Genomic DNA, 14,223 nt, shown 5'->3' with positions numbered 1-14,223 from the left:
AAATTATTTGAATTTCTGAGGGTTCTTGGATACTGTGTAATGTGAAGCACTTCGAAGTTTGCGCAAAATAACTTTGAAAACTCACAAATTTCAACAATGTTTTCAGCACGGTGAATGACTGGTTAGCACATGTGCCTCACAGTTCTGAGGACCAGGGTTCAAATCCCACTCCCGCCCGTGTGGAGTTTGCATGTTCTCCCCGTGCCTGCGTGGGTTTTCTCCGGTCACCCTGGTTTCTTCCCACATCCCAAAATCATGCATGGTAGGATGACTGAAGACTTGGCTGTAGGTGTAAACTTGAGTGGGAATGTTTATTTGTGATGTGCCCTGTGATTGGCTGGCACTCAGTGCAAGTTGGATCCCGCTTCTCTCTTCAAACATCAGCTGCGGTAGACTCAACTGTATGTCAGTTGAATCCAAAAGTCATTGGTCCATAGCTCTGAATATGGGTGAGAATGCTTGTTTATCCTGCAATTATCTCACAACCAATCAGGGTGCACTCTGCTTCTCTTGCCCCAAAGTCGGGATTGGCTCCAACTCATCCAGTGGGTGGGTGTGGGGGGGACACCATATGAAATTGGTGAATGGATGGATAGCTTATGAAGGTCTGAAAGCAATGTGAATTCTCTCCAAATTGAATTTCTTAAGTATTATCCATTTGGAAGAAGCTCGTTTTCTTATTACATTTTTATTTTTCAGCTTTTGAATGGGTCTTTACCTCCTCAAAGGAGGAGGAGGAGGAAGAAGTCTAGTCGCGCTCCACTTATTGATTTTGCATCCGCTCTGACGGCTGAGTGCTCTTACATAACGCTGTCTGCAACTCTCTTTATTGTCCTTATACTTGCGAGGTGTTCATTTTTCCAGAGTGCCGAGGCGCACTGTGCCTTTGTGATTGTCGTGAGCGGCGGCCTGTGCGTCTTCCTGGCCGTCTTCGTCCTGGTGTGCACAGAAATGCTGTCCCAACGCTGGCGGCGGCCGCTGGGCCTGCTGGTGTGGGCATCGCACCTCGCCATGGGGTTCACCTTCATCTTCAGCGGGCCAGTCGTCCTACCGTGGGATCAGGTGAGCTCCCCGCCCCCAGCTGCACTTAAAAATAAGAAAAATAATTCATCAAACTTGGAATGTACTACATTTTAAATAATAATTTTATGAAAATATAGCCATGGTGCAAAACATCATTTTATGATGAAGAGAGTCATCACACAAAAAAGTGTGCTTGCAATTATATAATTAATGAAACAAAGACTATTATACAAAAACAATGTAGAGCTGTTGCAAGAAAAATGTCATTATGAGGGGGAAAAAGTCATTACACAGGAAAAAAATTATAATTGTTTTGCTATGCAAGAATAAGTTGTAATTTTCATGTATTCATTCATTCTGCAAAGGAAGCTCTAAGGAGAATTCGTTCCAATCCGACGATTGATTTGATATGGGAGTTAGGAGCTGAAGGAATTTTGTAAATCTAGATACCACTTTTTTAATTTTTAAAATTTTATATTTAATCTAAACTTAGGGGATAAAAATAGAGCAATTTAATGCTCTGTAAAAAGTCTTCATTTAAGATACGTCATCTTTGTTAGTTTTATAAAAATGGTCACATATAGAGTATCGATCCATCCATTTTCTTTTGCCGCTTATCCTCACGAGGGTCACGGGGAGTGCTGGAGCTTATCCCAGCTGTCATCGGGCAGGAGGCTGGGTACACCCCGAGCTGGTCGCCAGCCAATGGCAGGGCACATGGAGACAAACAGTCACAATCACACTTTGGGGCAATTTAGAGTGTCAAATTAATGTTGCATGTTTTTGGAATGTGGGAGGAAACCGGAGTGCCCAGAGAAAACCCACGCATGCACGGGGAGAACATCCTAACTCCACACAGCTGGGGCCGGGATCGAACCCGAGTCCTCAGAACTGTGAGGCCAACGCTTTACCAGCTGCTGGACCGTCTTGCCCATATAGAGTATCTATATCTATATTTTTTTCTTTTTCTTCCCTTAGGTGCCATTCTTCCTGTTCATCATCTTCACGGTGTACACCATGCTGCCATTCCCGTGGGGGTACGCGGTGGCCCTGAGCGTCGTCTCGTCGCTGTCCCACATCATAGCGCTCACTTTGCGCCTCAGCGTGTACACTGAGGCGCCCGTGCCGTACCTCGCCAACCAGGTAAACCGTGGCAACAGCCGGCAGGTCATTTAAGGCTGGGTACGCACACGCTGTGTGTGTGTGTGTGTGTATCAAATGCATCAAGACCCTTTAAAAAAAGACAAAAAAACTTGTTTTAGAATAATAAGTGATATTGCAAGAAAACATCATTAAAACATGATATCTCAATTTTATAAGAATAATGTCAGGACACTGCGTGAAATCATGTTATATATGTATGATGCGAAGCTTTCAGTGCTGCTTGAAAGTTTGTCATTCTTTTTATAAAAAAACAAACAAACATGCATTCAAATCCCGATTTATAAAGCATACATTCCAAATAACACGCACATGTATTTTCATTATTTAACCCAACAAATGATTTTTCCATAAAAAGTGGTAATTGTACGCTTGCAAAAATATGTCAAGCTTGTGGCGCCTTCTTTTGCAATCATAACTTGAAGCAGACATGAACTGAAACCACGAAGCTGTTCCTCACATCTGTTGATGGAGATTTTGCATAACTCAACCAGTTGAGAGACTTTGGACTCTGACATCTGGCATGCACCAACTTATTCAGGTCTCACCACAACATTTCATTTACGTTAATTCAAAATATTAATTTTCTTTCTCTGCTGCCATCCCTTTGTACTCGTCTGTTGTTGAATCTATTTCCATCCCATCTTCACGTCTCTGAATAATGGGAGGATATTCTTGGCACAAATTTATTAATATGCCTGGAAATTCTCTGCACTTAAGATGCGTTTGAGTCGTCCAGGCAACTCCAAAGCCTTCACATTCCCACCTTTGTGCTTCGTTGAGAGAAAAAAGGTTCTTTACATCATATGCAAATGCTGGCTTTTGTCCAAACGATGGCGGTTTTCATTGTGACTAAATCATTACATTTTTAAGTACTCTTTGGCAAATGTGTAAAGGGCAGATTTGTTCATTTTTGATGGTAGACTGATGTACGTTACCCAAGAGGCTACCAGAGCGATCACCAACTCTGGGTCAGCCTTTACCTTTTGTCTTCCGGTGTTTCTGGCTGCTGGTTTGGATGGGTGGTGTTTTTGATGCTGTACTCGCCGTCATGTTGAATATGTATTCCCCTTACATTGGAAGGATGGAGCTGGAATCTTTGGACATTGGTCTGAAAGCCCTCCCCAGACGGCTGCGCTGTCAATATCCTTTTCTTCATCTCCTCGGCTATTTCCTTTTTGCTCTTGGTTTTGTTGATTTTGTACGGGACGGCAGGTGGTTTGATTGCATTCACCTCTTTATGAATTAGTCCGGTCCAAACCCTTTCTCGAGGATGTCGTATTTCGTTCGCCTGCTTAAATGATATAAGCACCCCAATGTTAATTCTGTGTTTTTAACTGGTGAATGGAAAAATACACGTTCACGTACTTTTGCACACCTACAATTATGAGGTTTTTTTTGGTAGGGTGGGTGGTTGGATTACATTTGGAAGGTATTGAAAAAAAAAAAGGGATTTGGATGTGTTTGAGATTATTTCGTTTTTTGCAAATAGGAGAGAGCGTTTACAGACTTTCAAGCAGCATAGTACATAACGCAGCCATTGTGTCCTAAAAGTCGGAGTATTTTTTTCTTTGGCTCTACTTCTCTTTGGAGCATACATGTACGACGGGCTAAAAATTAAAGGCCTGATGATGTCAAATTTACAGAATTTCCAGTGGGGAAAATGGAATTGGTCATTAAAAAAAAAAATCAAATGTTTTAGCACTGGACATTATTCTAATGGTTGAGTCTGCTTCAACTGTGCTTTTGTGTGTAGTTGCTGTCCAATGCGGTGGTGTTCCTTTGCGGCAGCGTGGTGGGGGCCTTCCACAAGGTCCTCATGGAGAAAACCCTCAGGCAGACCTTTCAGGACACGCTGCGATGCCTCAGCATGCGCATGAAGCTGGAGATAGAAAAGCGACAGCAGGTTAGCGAAGCCACATGCATCCCCACGCTGTCCTTTAATCCAGCCCAACCACAATTTATCTTCCTTCTTCCTTACAGTGCCCTGTGAAAGTATTTAGCCCCCTTGAACTTTTCAAGCTTTCGTCACATTTCAGGCTTCAAACATAAAGATATAAAATTTCAATTTTTTTTTTTTTTTGTCAAAAATCAACAAGTGGAAAGAAATTTATTGGATATTTTATACTTTTTTAACAAATAAAAAAACTCAAAAGTTGGTACAATATTATTCGGCCCCCTTGCATTAATACTTTGTAGCGCCCCCTTTTGCTGCAATTATAGGTGCAAGTCGCTTGGGGTATGTTTCCATCAGTTTTGCATATCGAAAGGCTGAAATTCTTGCCCATTCGTCCTTGCAAAACAGCTCAATGAGGTTGGATGGAGAGCGTTTGTGAACGGCAATCTTCAGCTTTGCCCACAGATTCTCTATTGGATTCAGGTCTGGACTTTGACTTGGCCATTGTAACACCTGGATATGTTTATTTGTCAACCATTCCATTCTAGGTTTGGCTTTATGTTTTGGATAATTGTCCTGTCGGAAGCAAAATCTCCTTCCCAGTCTTAGGTCTTTTTCAGACTCCAACAGGTTTTCTTCCAGAATGGTCCTGTATTTGGCTTCATTCATCTTCCCATCAATTAGAACCATCTTCCCTGTCCCTGCTGAAGAAAAGCAGGCCCGAACCATGAGGCTGCCACCACCATGTTTGTGGGGATGGTGTGTTCAGGGGGATGAGCTGTCTTGCTTTTACGGCAAACATATCATTTTGCATTGTGGCCAAAAAGTTTGATTTTGGTTTCATCCGACCAGAGCACCTTATTCCACATGTTTGGCGTGTTTCCCAAGTGGATTGTGGCAAACCTTAAAGGAGAATTTTAATGGATATTTTTGAGAAATGGCTTTCTTCTTGGCACTCTTCCATAACTATAGGCCAGATTTCTGCAAGGTAGGACTGATTGTTGTCCGATGGACAGACTCTCCCAGCCCAGCTGTAGATCTCTGCAGTTCATCCAGAGTGACCATGGGCCTCTTGGCGGCATCTCTGATCAGTCTTCTCCTTGTTCAAGGTGAAAGTTTTGAGGGACGGCCGGGTCTTGGTAGATTTGAAGTGGTCTGATACTCCTTCCATTTCAATATGATTGCTTGCACAGTGCTCCTTGAGATGTGTAAATGTTGGGAAATCTTTTTGTATCCAAATCCGGCTTCAAACATCTCCACAACAGTAATTGGTCTTCATGATGCTCTCTGCACTTTAAACGGAACCCTGAGACTATCACAGAGGAGGTGCATTTATACGGAGACTTGATTGCACACAGGTGGATTCTGTTTATCATCATCATCAGTCAACATTGGATCATTCAGAGATCCTCAGTGAACTTCTGGAGTGTGTTTGGTCCACTGAAAGTAAAGGGGCTGAATAATATTGAACGCCCCACTTACAGATTTTTGTTTAAAAAAAAAAAAAAAAAAAAAAAAAGTATAAAATCCAATAAATTCCGTTCCACTTCATGATTGTGTCCCACTTGTTGTTGATTTTGACCCAAAAAAAAAATTTATCTTTGTTTGAAGCCTGAAATTTGGCGAAAGGTTGAAAAGTTCAAGGGGGCCGAATACATTCACAAGGCCCTGTACATACTGCATTCAATTGGCCATATTTTCCTCAAATTGGTAGGTTAAAGCGTAGTTATTCCTCATTATTCATATTTTTCCCTATTCATTGATGTAATAAAATAGTGTTTTTATTTAGTAAGTAATAAAAAAAATACTATTTTCCATTTTCATTTCACACATTTAAAATTTATTGTAAATATTAAAATAATAGGCAACATTTAAAGTCTTTGTACTTTTTAAAAATCAAAACATTGAGTTAACTTATGAATAAATTTTTTTTACATTAAATTTCATATAGTTTAATTTTTCTAAATAGCCCGTGACCCTCATGAGGATAAGCGGCAAAGAAAATGGATGGATGGATTATTCTAAATTTTCTGTCATTTTATGATTTATACTTTTTTATCATTTATATTGACTTAATTTTAGGTCCATGTGTCCTTTTCAAAAAGTCAAAAATGCAACACAAAACGTTTTTGAACACAAACGCGTTAACTCACCTAAACCTCACAAAAGTGCCTTGCTTTTTTCTTTGAAAGTATTTTTTTACAGGAGGGTATCAGAGAAGTCAAAGATGAAAAGTGTGACAATAACCCAAGAGCAGGAAGTAGAACTTGTTGGATTCATTATGGGCTAACATCAAGCATTTTCAATTTTAAATGGGTTGTCAACTTTTTTTGTGTCTTTTTGTTATGTCAATATATTTCGTGACTACTGATAGTAACAATGAAAAAATTAAAAACCATAGACCTTGAAATTGAACTTTTAAAAATGTGTGGGTCTTTTAGACAACAATGTTGGATATTAATTTCACTGTCGTGCAGAAACATATGCGACACCCCAGCTATCATGTCAAACCTAAAAGGTAGGCAGAGCTGGACTTCAATGCATAGATTAACGTGCGTCTGTTAAATGGCACAAACTCGATTGCTCTCTGATGCTGTGGACACCGTGGTGGGTTGCGGGGGTGGGGGGGTTTGATTTATAAGCCTAATCATGGAACAAATTCGACTCCTATCTCAAGGCACCACTGTCTTCCTGAATAAATCTCGTCAAAATTGTCTGAAGGTAAACGAAATTAAGTTACATACTGTGTCCTTTGAATAGATTTTGCGCCTTCAAATTCACCAGACTAGGAAAACACTGAAGGCAAACGTGGGGAGTACTGTATCGTTACTTTTGGTCCGCTTCGTATTCAGCGAGGTTTTTGGTTGATCTCCGCAAAGCCCCATCCTTGGCTGGCCGCCGGGTGACCTTGCTCCAGAATATTTGTCGTTGTGAACAGCCCAGCCCTTGCTAATTAAAAATTTCTGCCTCCACTGGATTTTCTTTTGAAACAGTTCATTTTTTTTCTCATTTACAAAGACTATTAACAGCATTGGATCTTAAATGCTACATTTGTGGACTTGTGTGTGTGTGTGGTGTGTGTGTGTGTGTGTGTGTGCTCTTCAAGATCATGCAAGTTTTACATGCGTTTTGGCTTTCTCAGGAGAACCTCCTGCAGTCTGTGCTGCCGGTCTACATCTCCATGAAAATGAAGTTGGCCATCATGGAACGCCTGCAGGACTGCAAAGACAAGGAGGAGCAACAGCGGCTCGTCAAAGACAACAACTTCCACAGCCTCTATGTCAAACGCCACGAAAATGTCAGGTACCAAACACAAAATGACACTGACAAGAAAGATGCATCCCATTGTTGTGCTTGGCTGACGACATACGTCATATTTTTGTTGAAACAATGACTGGCGGGTATAAGATTTTTCAGACGCCCCCCCCCCCATACACACACACACACATTATACATGTGCTCGAGTCACATGTACTCAATAAACAAACAGTGCAACTTAACGTCACGGCTAGTGGATATCATGGCTAATACTGTTTTCTGTTGTTGTTGTTTTTTTTTTGACAGTACATTAAAGCCCCACTGACATCCCATATATATATATATATATATAGTAATAAAATTACATATAACATTATTCACGTCAATGTCTATACGAAAAAAATAAATATGAGCGGAGAGCGTGTCATTCATGCGCAAAATTGCGGACGGAAGTCTCATTCGACATCCAAGTGGTAGCCTTATTGCCTACATCGTCATCAGCAGATGTTACACCGGGACATTCGCCATTGAAAACACGTAGTGGCAACTTGCTACAGAACACGGAAGCTCTTTTCAAAGAAGAGAACATCTCACAACAGAGTTAAGTGACTGGGTCGATATTACCCTATCGTTTTGAGCCATATTGAGATGATATGCGGATCACTTCTAACTAACAATAGACTTCCTGACTGTATGTAGGAGCCACCGCTGCGGCGCCGCAATGAGCCATCCTGGCCGAAGTCATGCTTGGCGGACGCGGTGCCGCCGAAACTGACGGGGCACATTGACACATTTAGCACCCCTGACTGTCATTTGGAACCCACAAAGCTCTCGTCCTTTGCACCCGTACAATCCATTTTTCCCGACGGACCGGGTCTTTTTGAAAAGTACGAAGAGTGAATCCATCCTCCCGAGTGTTCGAGCAATACAACGAGCAGGCATTTTGGCTAACACGAAAGAACAACGAGCTACCTTCCCGCACGTAAAACTGGTATAAACACATGAAGCCGCTTGAGTGGGCGTCTGTTAATAACGTCACTTCCTGCTTCTTCTCCAAAACAAATCTCCTGAGAGGATTTTCATGGTGGGAGTTACAGAAAGACATATATGTCCAAGTCATGTTGTGTGGTGAAAAAACGGATGTTTGTTTTGACAAGAAACATACAAAAAAATCATGCTTTTTGTGTCAGTGCGGCTTTAAATTTAACAACTTTAAAAACGACATCAACTCAAATGTGAATATTAGCACAGCGCCAAAATAAAAACAAGCGCGATGCTAAGACGACTTTAAACCGTCTCCACCAGCCTCGTCAGATGAAGCCAAAGCAATAACAAACGCCGCTGTGTTTTTATTGCAGGCTGAGGGTTAACCCTAACCCTACCCCTTTTTATCGCAGCTTAAGTGACACTGCTCCAACTGTTATTATTGTGCTTGACTATATCCTTCATTTCATCAAAAGAAGAAAAACTTGTTGGACCTTTGGTAAGATGACGAATTATTTATTTTGCACATTCGTATAAAGACATTTTGTTTTTGTTGCACATTCCTAAAAGGATAAAACTATTCAGGTTGCACTTTCTTTAATAGATCAATAATTTGTGTTGCGCATTCTTAAAATGGGAATGGATGATGTGATTTTTCTTGAGACAAACTTGCATTGCGCTTCCATAAAAAGAACTACTGATGTTAAATTGTACTCAAATACAATTAACTTTGCACTTTCCTAAAAAAAAAGACAAACAATAAATGTCACACCTTCTTGAAAAAAAAAATCGATGTTGCACTTCCCAAAAGAGAAGCTATTGGTATACGTTTTTAAAACAAAAAGCCAAACTACTGACATTGCAAGTTTGTAAGAAGACAAACTGCAGATGTTGCACTTTCTTCAAAACTACTTTGTTCATGTTTTCCATCCATCCATCTATCCATTTTCTGAGCCGCTTATCCTCAAAAGGGTCACGGGATTGCTGGAGCCTTTCTTCGGCCAGGAGGCGGGGTACACCCTGAACTTAGTGGTATTCATGTTGTTTTTCCCTAAAAGGAAGATAAACTTGATGTTGCATGTTCTTAGATCGTTGAATTGTACATTTAATGAGTGGGCAGGCGCCCCAGAGCGCCAAGCATTCATATCGAAGCCTTTCAGAAGTCGTTTTTACATTAGATGTCACACGAAACAGCACTTTATCAAATTGTTCCGCAAAGCAGATTTCCCTCCTGAATGACGGATTTGTTTGCTTCCAGACAACTGACCCACTTACAGACGACAATCATCCTGGCTCACCCTGTAAACAATTGTTATATATATTTTTTTTTATTTTGGTGAATGCTAGACAGATGAGTGTCCTTCACTATGCTCCATTTATGGAAACGAACACTTAGAATTCACCGGTACGCTTGGACCAAAATCCATCCATCCATTTTTTTTTTAAATTTTTTTTTTTTAATTTATTTTTTATTTTTTTTGGGTCCTTGTCTAACAAATGTATTCATGGGACTTTTTCGCAATTACTATATGGAAAAAGGGTGTGCTACTTTATTTCATTAAGTCTGGCCTTTCTTCATGTTCACCAGTTGCTCTGCACGACAGTAGGTGTGTGTGTGCGCGTGCGCGCGTGTAGGCATCAATCAGGCCGTCTCACAGTGACAAGGTGTTGAATGAGAGGCTGAAACCGTGACCCTAACCTTATAAATAACTGTTCAAAGCAGTCATTGCGGCTTTTTGTGGAGTGAGTCTCCTTCAAGCAACTGGCCTATTTTGTCCAAGTCATAATGGAGAAGGAGCAGGCGGAATGTGTTTTTTGTCCTTCCAGCGGCCAAGGCTGACAACGGGTTTAATATAGAAAGTGTACCGTACAGAAGAGTCCAACATTTTCCCACAGAAAGTAATGGGAATAATCCATTTCCGTGTCAAACCTTCACCACCATAACACCTTTTTGTTTTTGTAATGCCATCAAAGGATTTTAAAAACTTTCAATGAGGCTTTTGTACCTCTCAGCGGGTATTCTTGCCCCTTCTTCTGCTGCTGCAGGTTCCTCTCTCCTTTCTCCTTCCAAAGGTGTTCAATAGGCTTTAGATCAGGACTCGTAGTACAAGTAAGAATAGTCCAACGTTTTGGTCTTAGCCATTCTCGGGTGTTTTTAACTGTGTTTTGGGTCATTATCCTGTTCCAAGATCTGCGATTGTGACAAGGCTTCCTGACACTAGGCAGCATATTTCTTTCCAGAGCACTTGAGCTTTTATTGTACCCTGCACAGATTCAGGATACCTTGCATTAGTTGTAGCCAAGCAACCGCAGAACATAATGGGGCCTCCTTAGTGTTTCACAGTAGGGACAGTGTTCTTTTTTTTCCCCCTTTGTTTAATTTAACTTCTTTTGTCTTCCCAAAAAGTTTGTTTTGTCCTCTCTCTCCGTAGGACATTCTCCCAGAACCTTTGTGGCTTGTCAACACGTAGTTTGGCAAATTCCTTCCTCGGATCGTGGGTGTCCTGCTATCAATCTCAGCTGACTCTGGGCGAAACGCAGGGTAGACCCTGCTGGACTGGTCACCAGCCAATCTCAAGATGTTTGATGCTCATTAGTTAATTTTCTTTTTTTAAATAGATTTTGTCAGATTTCAAGTTAACACTATGGGGTTTGCTTTCTTCACGTGTGTGTGTGTGTGTGTGTGTGTGTGTGCGCGCGTGTGTCTGTGTGGTATGCTAGTGTTTATAATTTATTTAATATTCAAAAAATTAAATACAAAAAAAACATTAGGCCAAATAATTAGTCACGTCTTTGTTTTAAATAACTATCGTAAAGTGAGATTCATAAAACCATTTATCCCCATGGTGAAATGAGTTCAGTATTATACAATCATGAAGAGACGTGCAATAACTTGAAGCAACTTTGTGGCAATATATTTAGCGAGTCTTTCCTGTGTCGCAGTAAGTTGTTTTTCCTGTTCTACTGTCATTGTTGCCGTTTTCTGAGTTGTCTTTGCAAAGGTAGCGGGCGTGCTGCAGTCGATCCCAATGACTGTAGGCGAGATGCGGCGTACACCTCCAACTGGTCATCAGCTAATCGCATGGCACATATAGACAAACAACCTAAGGGCAATTGAAAGTTTTCAATTGGGAAGAAATCGGCGTACCCAGTTACATTTTCGTTTTCCGTACAATCCAAAAAGAAGCTTTATTTTTTTATGCTAGCTGAGGTAGATACACTCAGGTCTTACGCAATTTGATAAGGTATTGCACATCAGGGTAAAATGTTAATCTTTATCTTAAACAGTGTTGCAAGTCAAAGTGAAAGGAAACTTGAGAGGATGTTTTTAAAATTTTGTTTCAATTCTGGACAGTTTTGGCTTTTGGGGCTTTCAACCTCCGAGGTATGCAACGGTGTTTACTGCGTTAATGTTTCTTATGGTAGTGTTTTCTTCCTTGCAGTATTCTCTATGCTGACATTGTGGGCTTCACTCGACTGGCCAGCGACTGTTCCCCCAAGGAGCTCGTGGTCATGCTAAACAAACTGTTCGGAAAGTTTGACCAAATTGCAAAGGTTTGTTTTCACGTTTTTGTTTTGACTCCGGTTTCACTTGACCTACATTATTAACTTTTATTACCATGGACCTTTCCGACTGGTGATCTTCAGCTCCGCCCCCCCTTAGCTACAGTTGCCATGCCCCACAATCTTCCAAAATGGCGACTGAACATAATGGGTTTGAACTGGATCCTCTATCGCATTTTCCAGATAATATTGGGGTAGGTTTTTTGCCAAATGGGTCAGACTTGTCCAAGAGAGTTCTACAGAAAGGTCTCAAGTATTTCACACAAATATATGTACACGGAATTAAGATTTTGGACAGAGCAGGACGCATTGTCAGAGTTACAGCAAAAGAGTTTGACTCCTCACAAACTTCATATTGAAATCCAACAGGATAAAATAGTGGAATCATACTGCGCATGTAAAGCAGTGTGAGTACTTTTTGCTTGGAAAGATCATGAGTAATATCTTTGTAGTCTTTATAAGTGAGTGGGTGTATTCATTTGACTTGGCTCGTAATAGAACTCAGCGCAACGCCTTAAACGTCCGATGTGATACAAATAGGCAAATGGACATTTCTCTTGCATGACGTGGCGCATTTACGTATCATGAACGTCGGCATAAAACATGACACACTTAATTCATCAGGTCAGTGATACACTAACAAAGTGAAAGTTGTTCTCCTGCAATGTGTAAAGCACTGATGATAATTCAACCAACCTCAGAGAAGTTACTTCTCCCTCACTTACTTTTGAACGTACAGCCTTGTGTTTGTTGTTGTCCAGACACAAGTTGTACAGACGCTCTTCTGCGAGCCTTAATCCATCGTAGACACTTCCTCAACTATGTTTTAGGCTTTGGAAAATGAATCAACCGGGTCCCTCTTGTAACCAAGCAGGATCTCTTTCATCACAATTGCACGTTCCCCAAGCGCATCTGAGGACCATTTTCTTCGTAACATTAACTTTTCCAAGTGCACGCTACTGACAACCAGCATTGCTTGTGGGACATGACGACAAGAGGGCCGGGTCAAACCAGGGGTTAAGACAATGCGGCTATCTGATTGGCTGTTATTGCACGAGTGAGTGACAGTTCGGAAAGGTCCATTATTATAAGATCTTTGTATATTGCATTTTTTTCCACCTAATATGAGTGGCAGTCGGGCTGGTCAGGCCTGGAAATCCTAAAACAAATGAGGATTCACTATATATTTCACGTCTTTCCAGGAAAATGAGTGCATGAGGATCAAGATCCTGGGTGACTGCTATTACTGTGTATCGGGCCTGCCGGTGTCTTTGCCCAAACATGCCAAGAACTGTGTGAAAATGGGCCTGGACATGTGTGAAGCCATCAAGTGAGTTCTTAAAATACTGAAGGGACTCCATTAATAACAAGATTATGCAGTGGTACCTTGACTTGTGAGTTTTCAAGTGACGAGCTGTTGCTTGGTTGTTTCTTTCCCTTGAGTTTTATGCCAAAATGTGAGTTGCGAAGGACGTTCAACTACATTGCTGCTCGACCAAGGGGCGAGGGGTACAGGGGGGAGACTCACAGTCGCTGATGCACTTTTGCGCGCTTATTGAACGGGACAATCAAAACGCGCAAATACAAAATGGAAACACATGCAAGCAGCTTTGGGAGAGCAGAATTTGGGTTCCTTCAGTCAGAAGTTAATTGATAATGTTTCTGACTTTACCCACAAGGTGCACACACGGCTGTGGTGAACAGTTGTTGATTGTATTTGATTTTCAAGAGAAATTTCCAGATGGACCTAAAATACACTATTACTTTACAGGTAAACTTAATTTTGTCACATACTGTACGTATGTAAGGTGTGTGCACAGCCCAATGCAGACAGTGCGTAAGGTGTGTAAATAATGTATTCATGACCAAAAGGTGCATAAATATGTGGCGTCCTCTTTAGTCACATTTTGAAATAACACAGGATGTTCTCAGAGGGAAGACGCCACTGAGATGAAGTGTGTCCTTAGCAGTTTGTAATAAAGATACAGCGAGAGTGGTAGGGTCACAGAAAGGTACGCAAGTCTGTGGAAATTTTTATGGATCAAACACCTGATGTGACGTTCAGATCCGTGCCAGGGAGCAGCGAGTTGTGGCAAAAATACGCTGAATACTTTTGACATTGGGAGCAACAACAGCCTTTGTTGACGCATTTGAATGTGCGGCAGGCAGGTCCGAGAAGCCACCGGCGTGGACATCAACATGCGAGTGGGCGTGCACTCGGGCAACGTGCTCTGCGGCGTGATTGGCCTTCGTAAGTGGCAGTTTGACGTGTGGTCACACGACGTGACGCTGGCCAATCACATGGAGTCGGGAGGCCTTCCAGGGTGAGTGCGACC

At 41.4% G+C, this 14,223-nt stretch overlaps 1 protein-coding gene across 4 annotated transcripts in view; it reads left to right on the top strand.

The window, feature by feature from the left end:
* Nucleotides 1-14,223, top strand: part of adcy7 (adenylate cyclase 7) — a 62,783-nt gene that overhangs the window by 30,326 nt on the left and 18,234 nt on the right. For all 4 annotated transcript variants that reach the window (XR_009794221.1, XM_061814677.1, XM_061814678.1 and 1 more), the window contains exons 3-9: nucleotides 865-1,062; nucleotides 2,002-2,166; nucleotides 3,941-4,090; nucleotides 7,224-7,384; nucleotides 11,767-11,878; nucleotides 13,090-13,217; nucleotides 14,053-14,211. Coding sequence is in view for 3 of the 4 variants with exons in the window: in XM_061814677.1 (XP_061670661.1) it covers nucleotides 865-1,062; nucleotides 2,002-2,166; nucleotides 3,941-4,090; nucleotides 7,224-7,384; nucleotides 11,767-11,878; nucleotides 13,090-13,217; nucleotides 14,053-14,211 (1,073 nt within the window). In the remaining variant the exon portion in view is untranslated. The remainder of the gene's footprint in view (nucleotides 1-864; nucleotides 1,063-2,001; nucleotides 2,167-3,940; nucleotides 4,091-7,223; nucleotides 7,385-11,766; nucleotides 11,879-13,089; nucleotides 13,218-14,052; nucleotides 14,212-14,223) is intronic.

Source organism: Syngnathoides biaculeatus, chromosome 3, assembly GCF_019802595.1.
Source record: "Syngnathoides biaculeatus isolate LvHL_M chromosome 3, ASM1980259v1, whole genome shotgun sequence".
NCBI lineage: Eukaryota > Metazoa > Chordata > Actinopteri > Syngnathiformes > Syngnathidae > Syngnathoides > Syngnathoides biaculeatus.
Note: the sequence above shows the minus strand (reverse complement) of the source record. Positions and strands in the feature narration are given on the sequence as shown.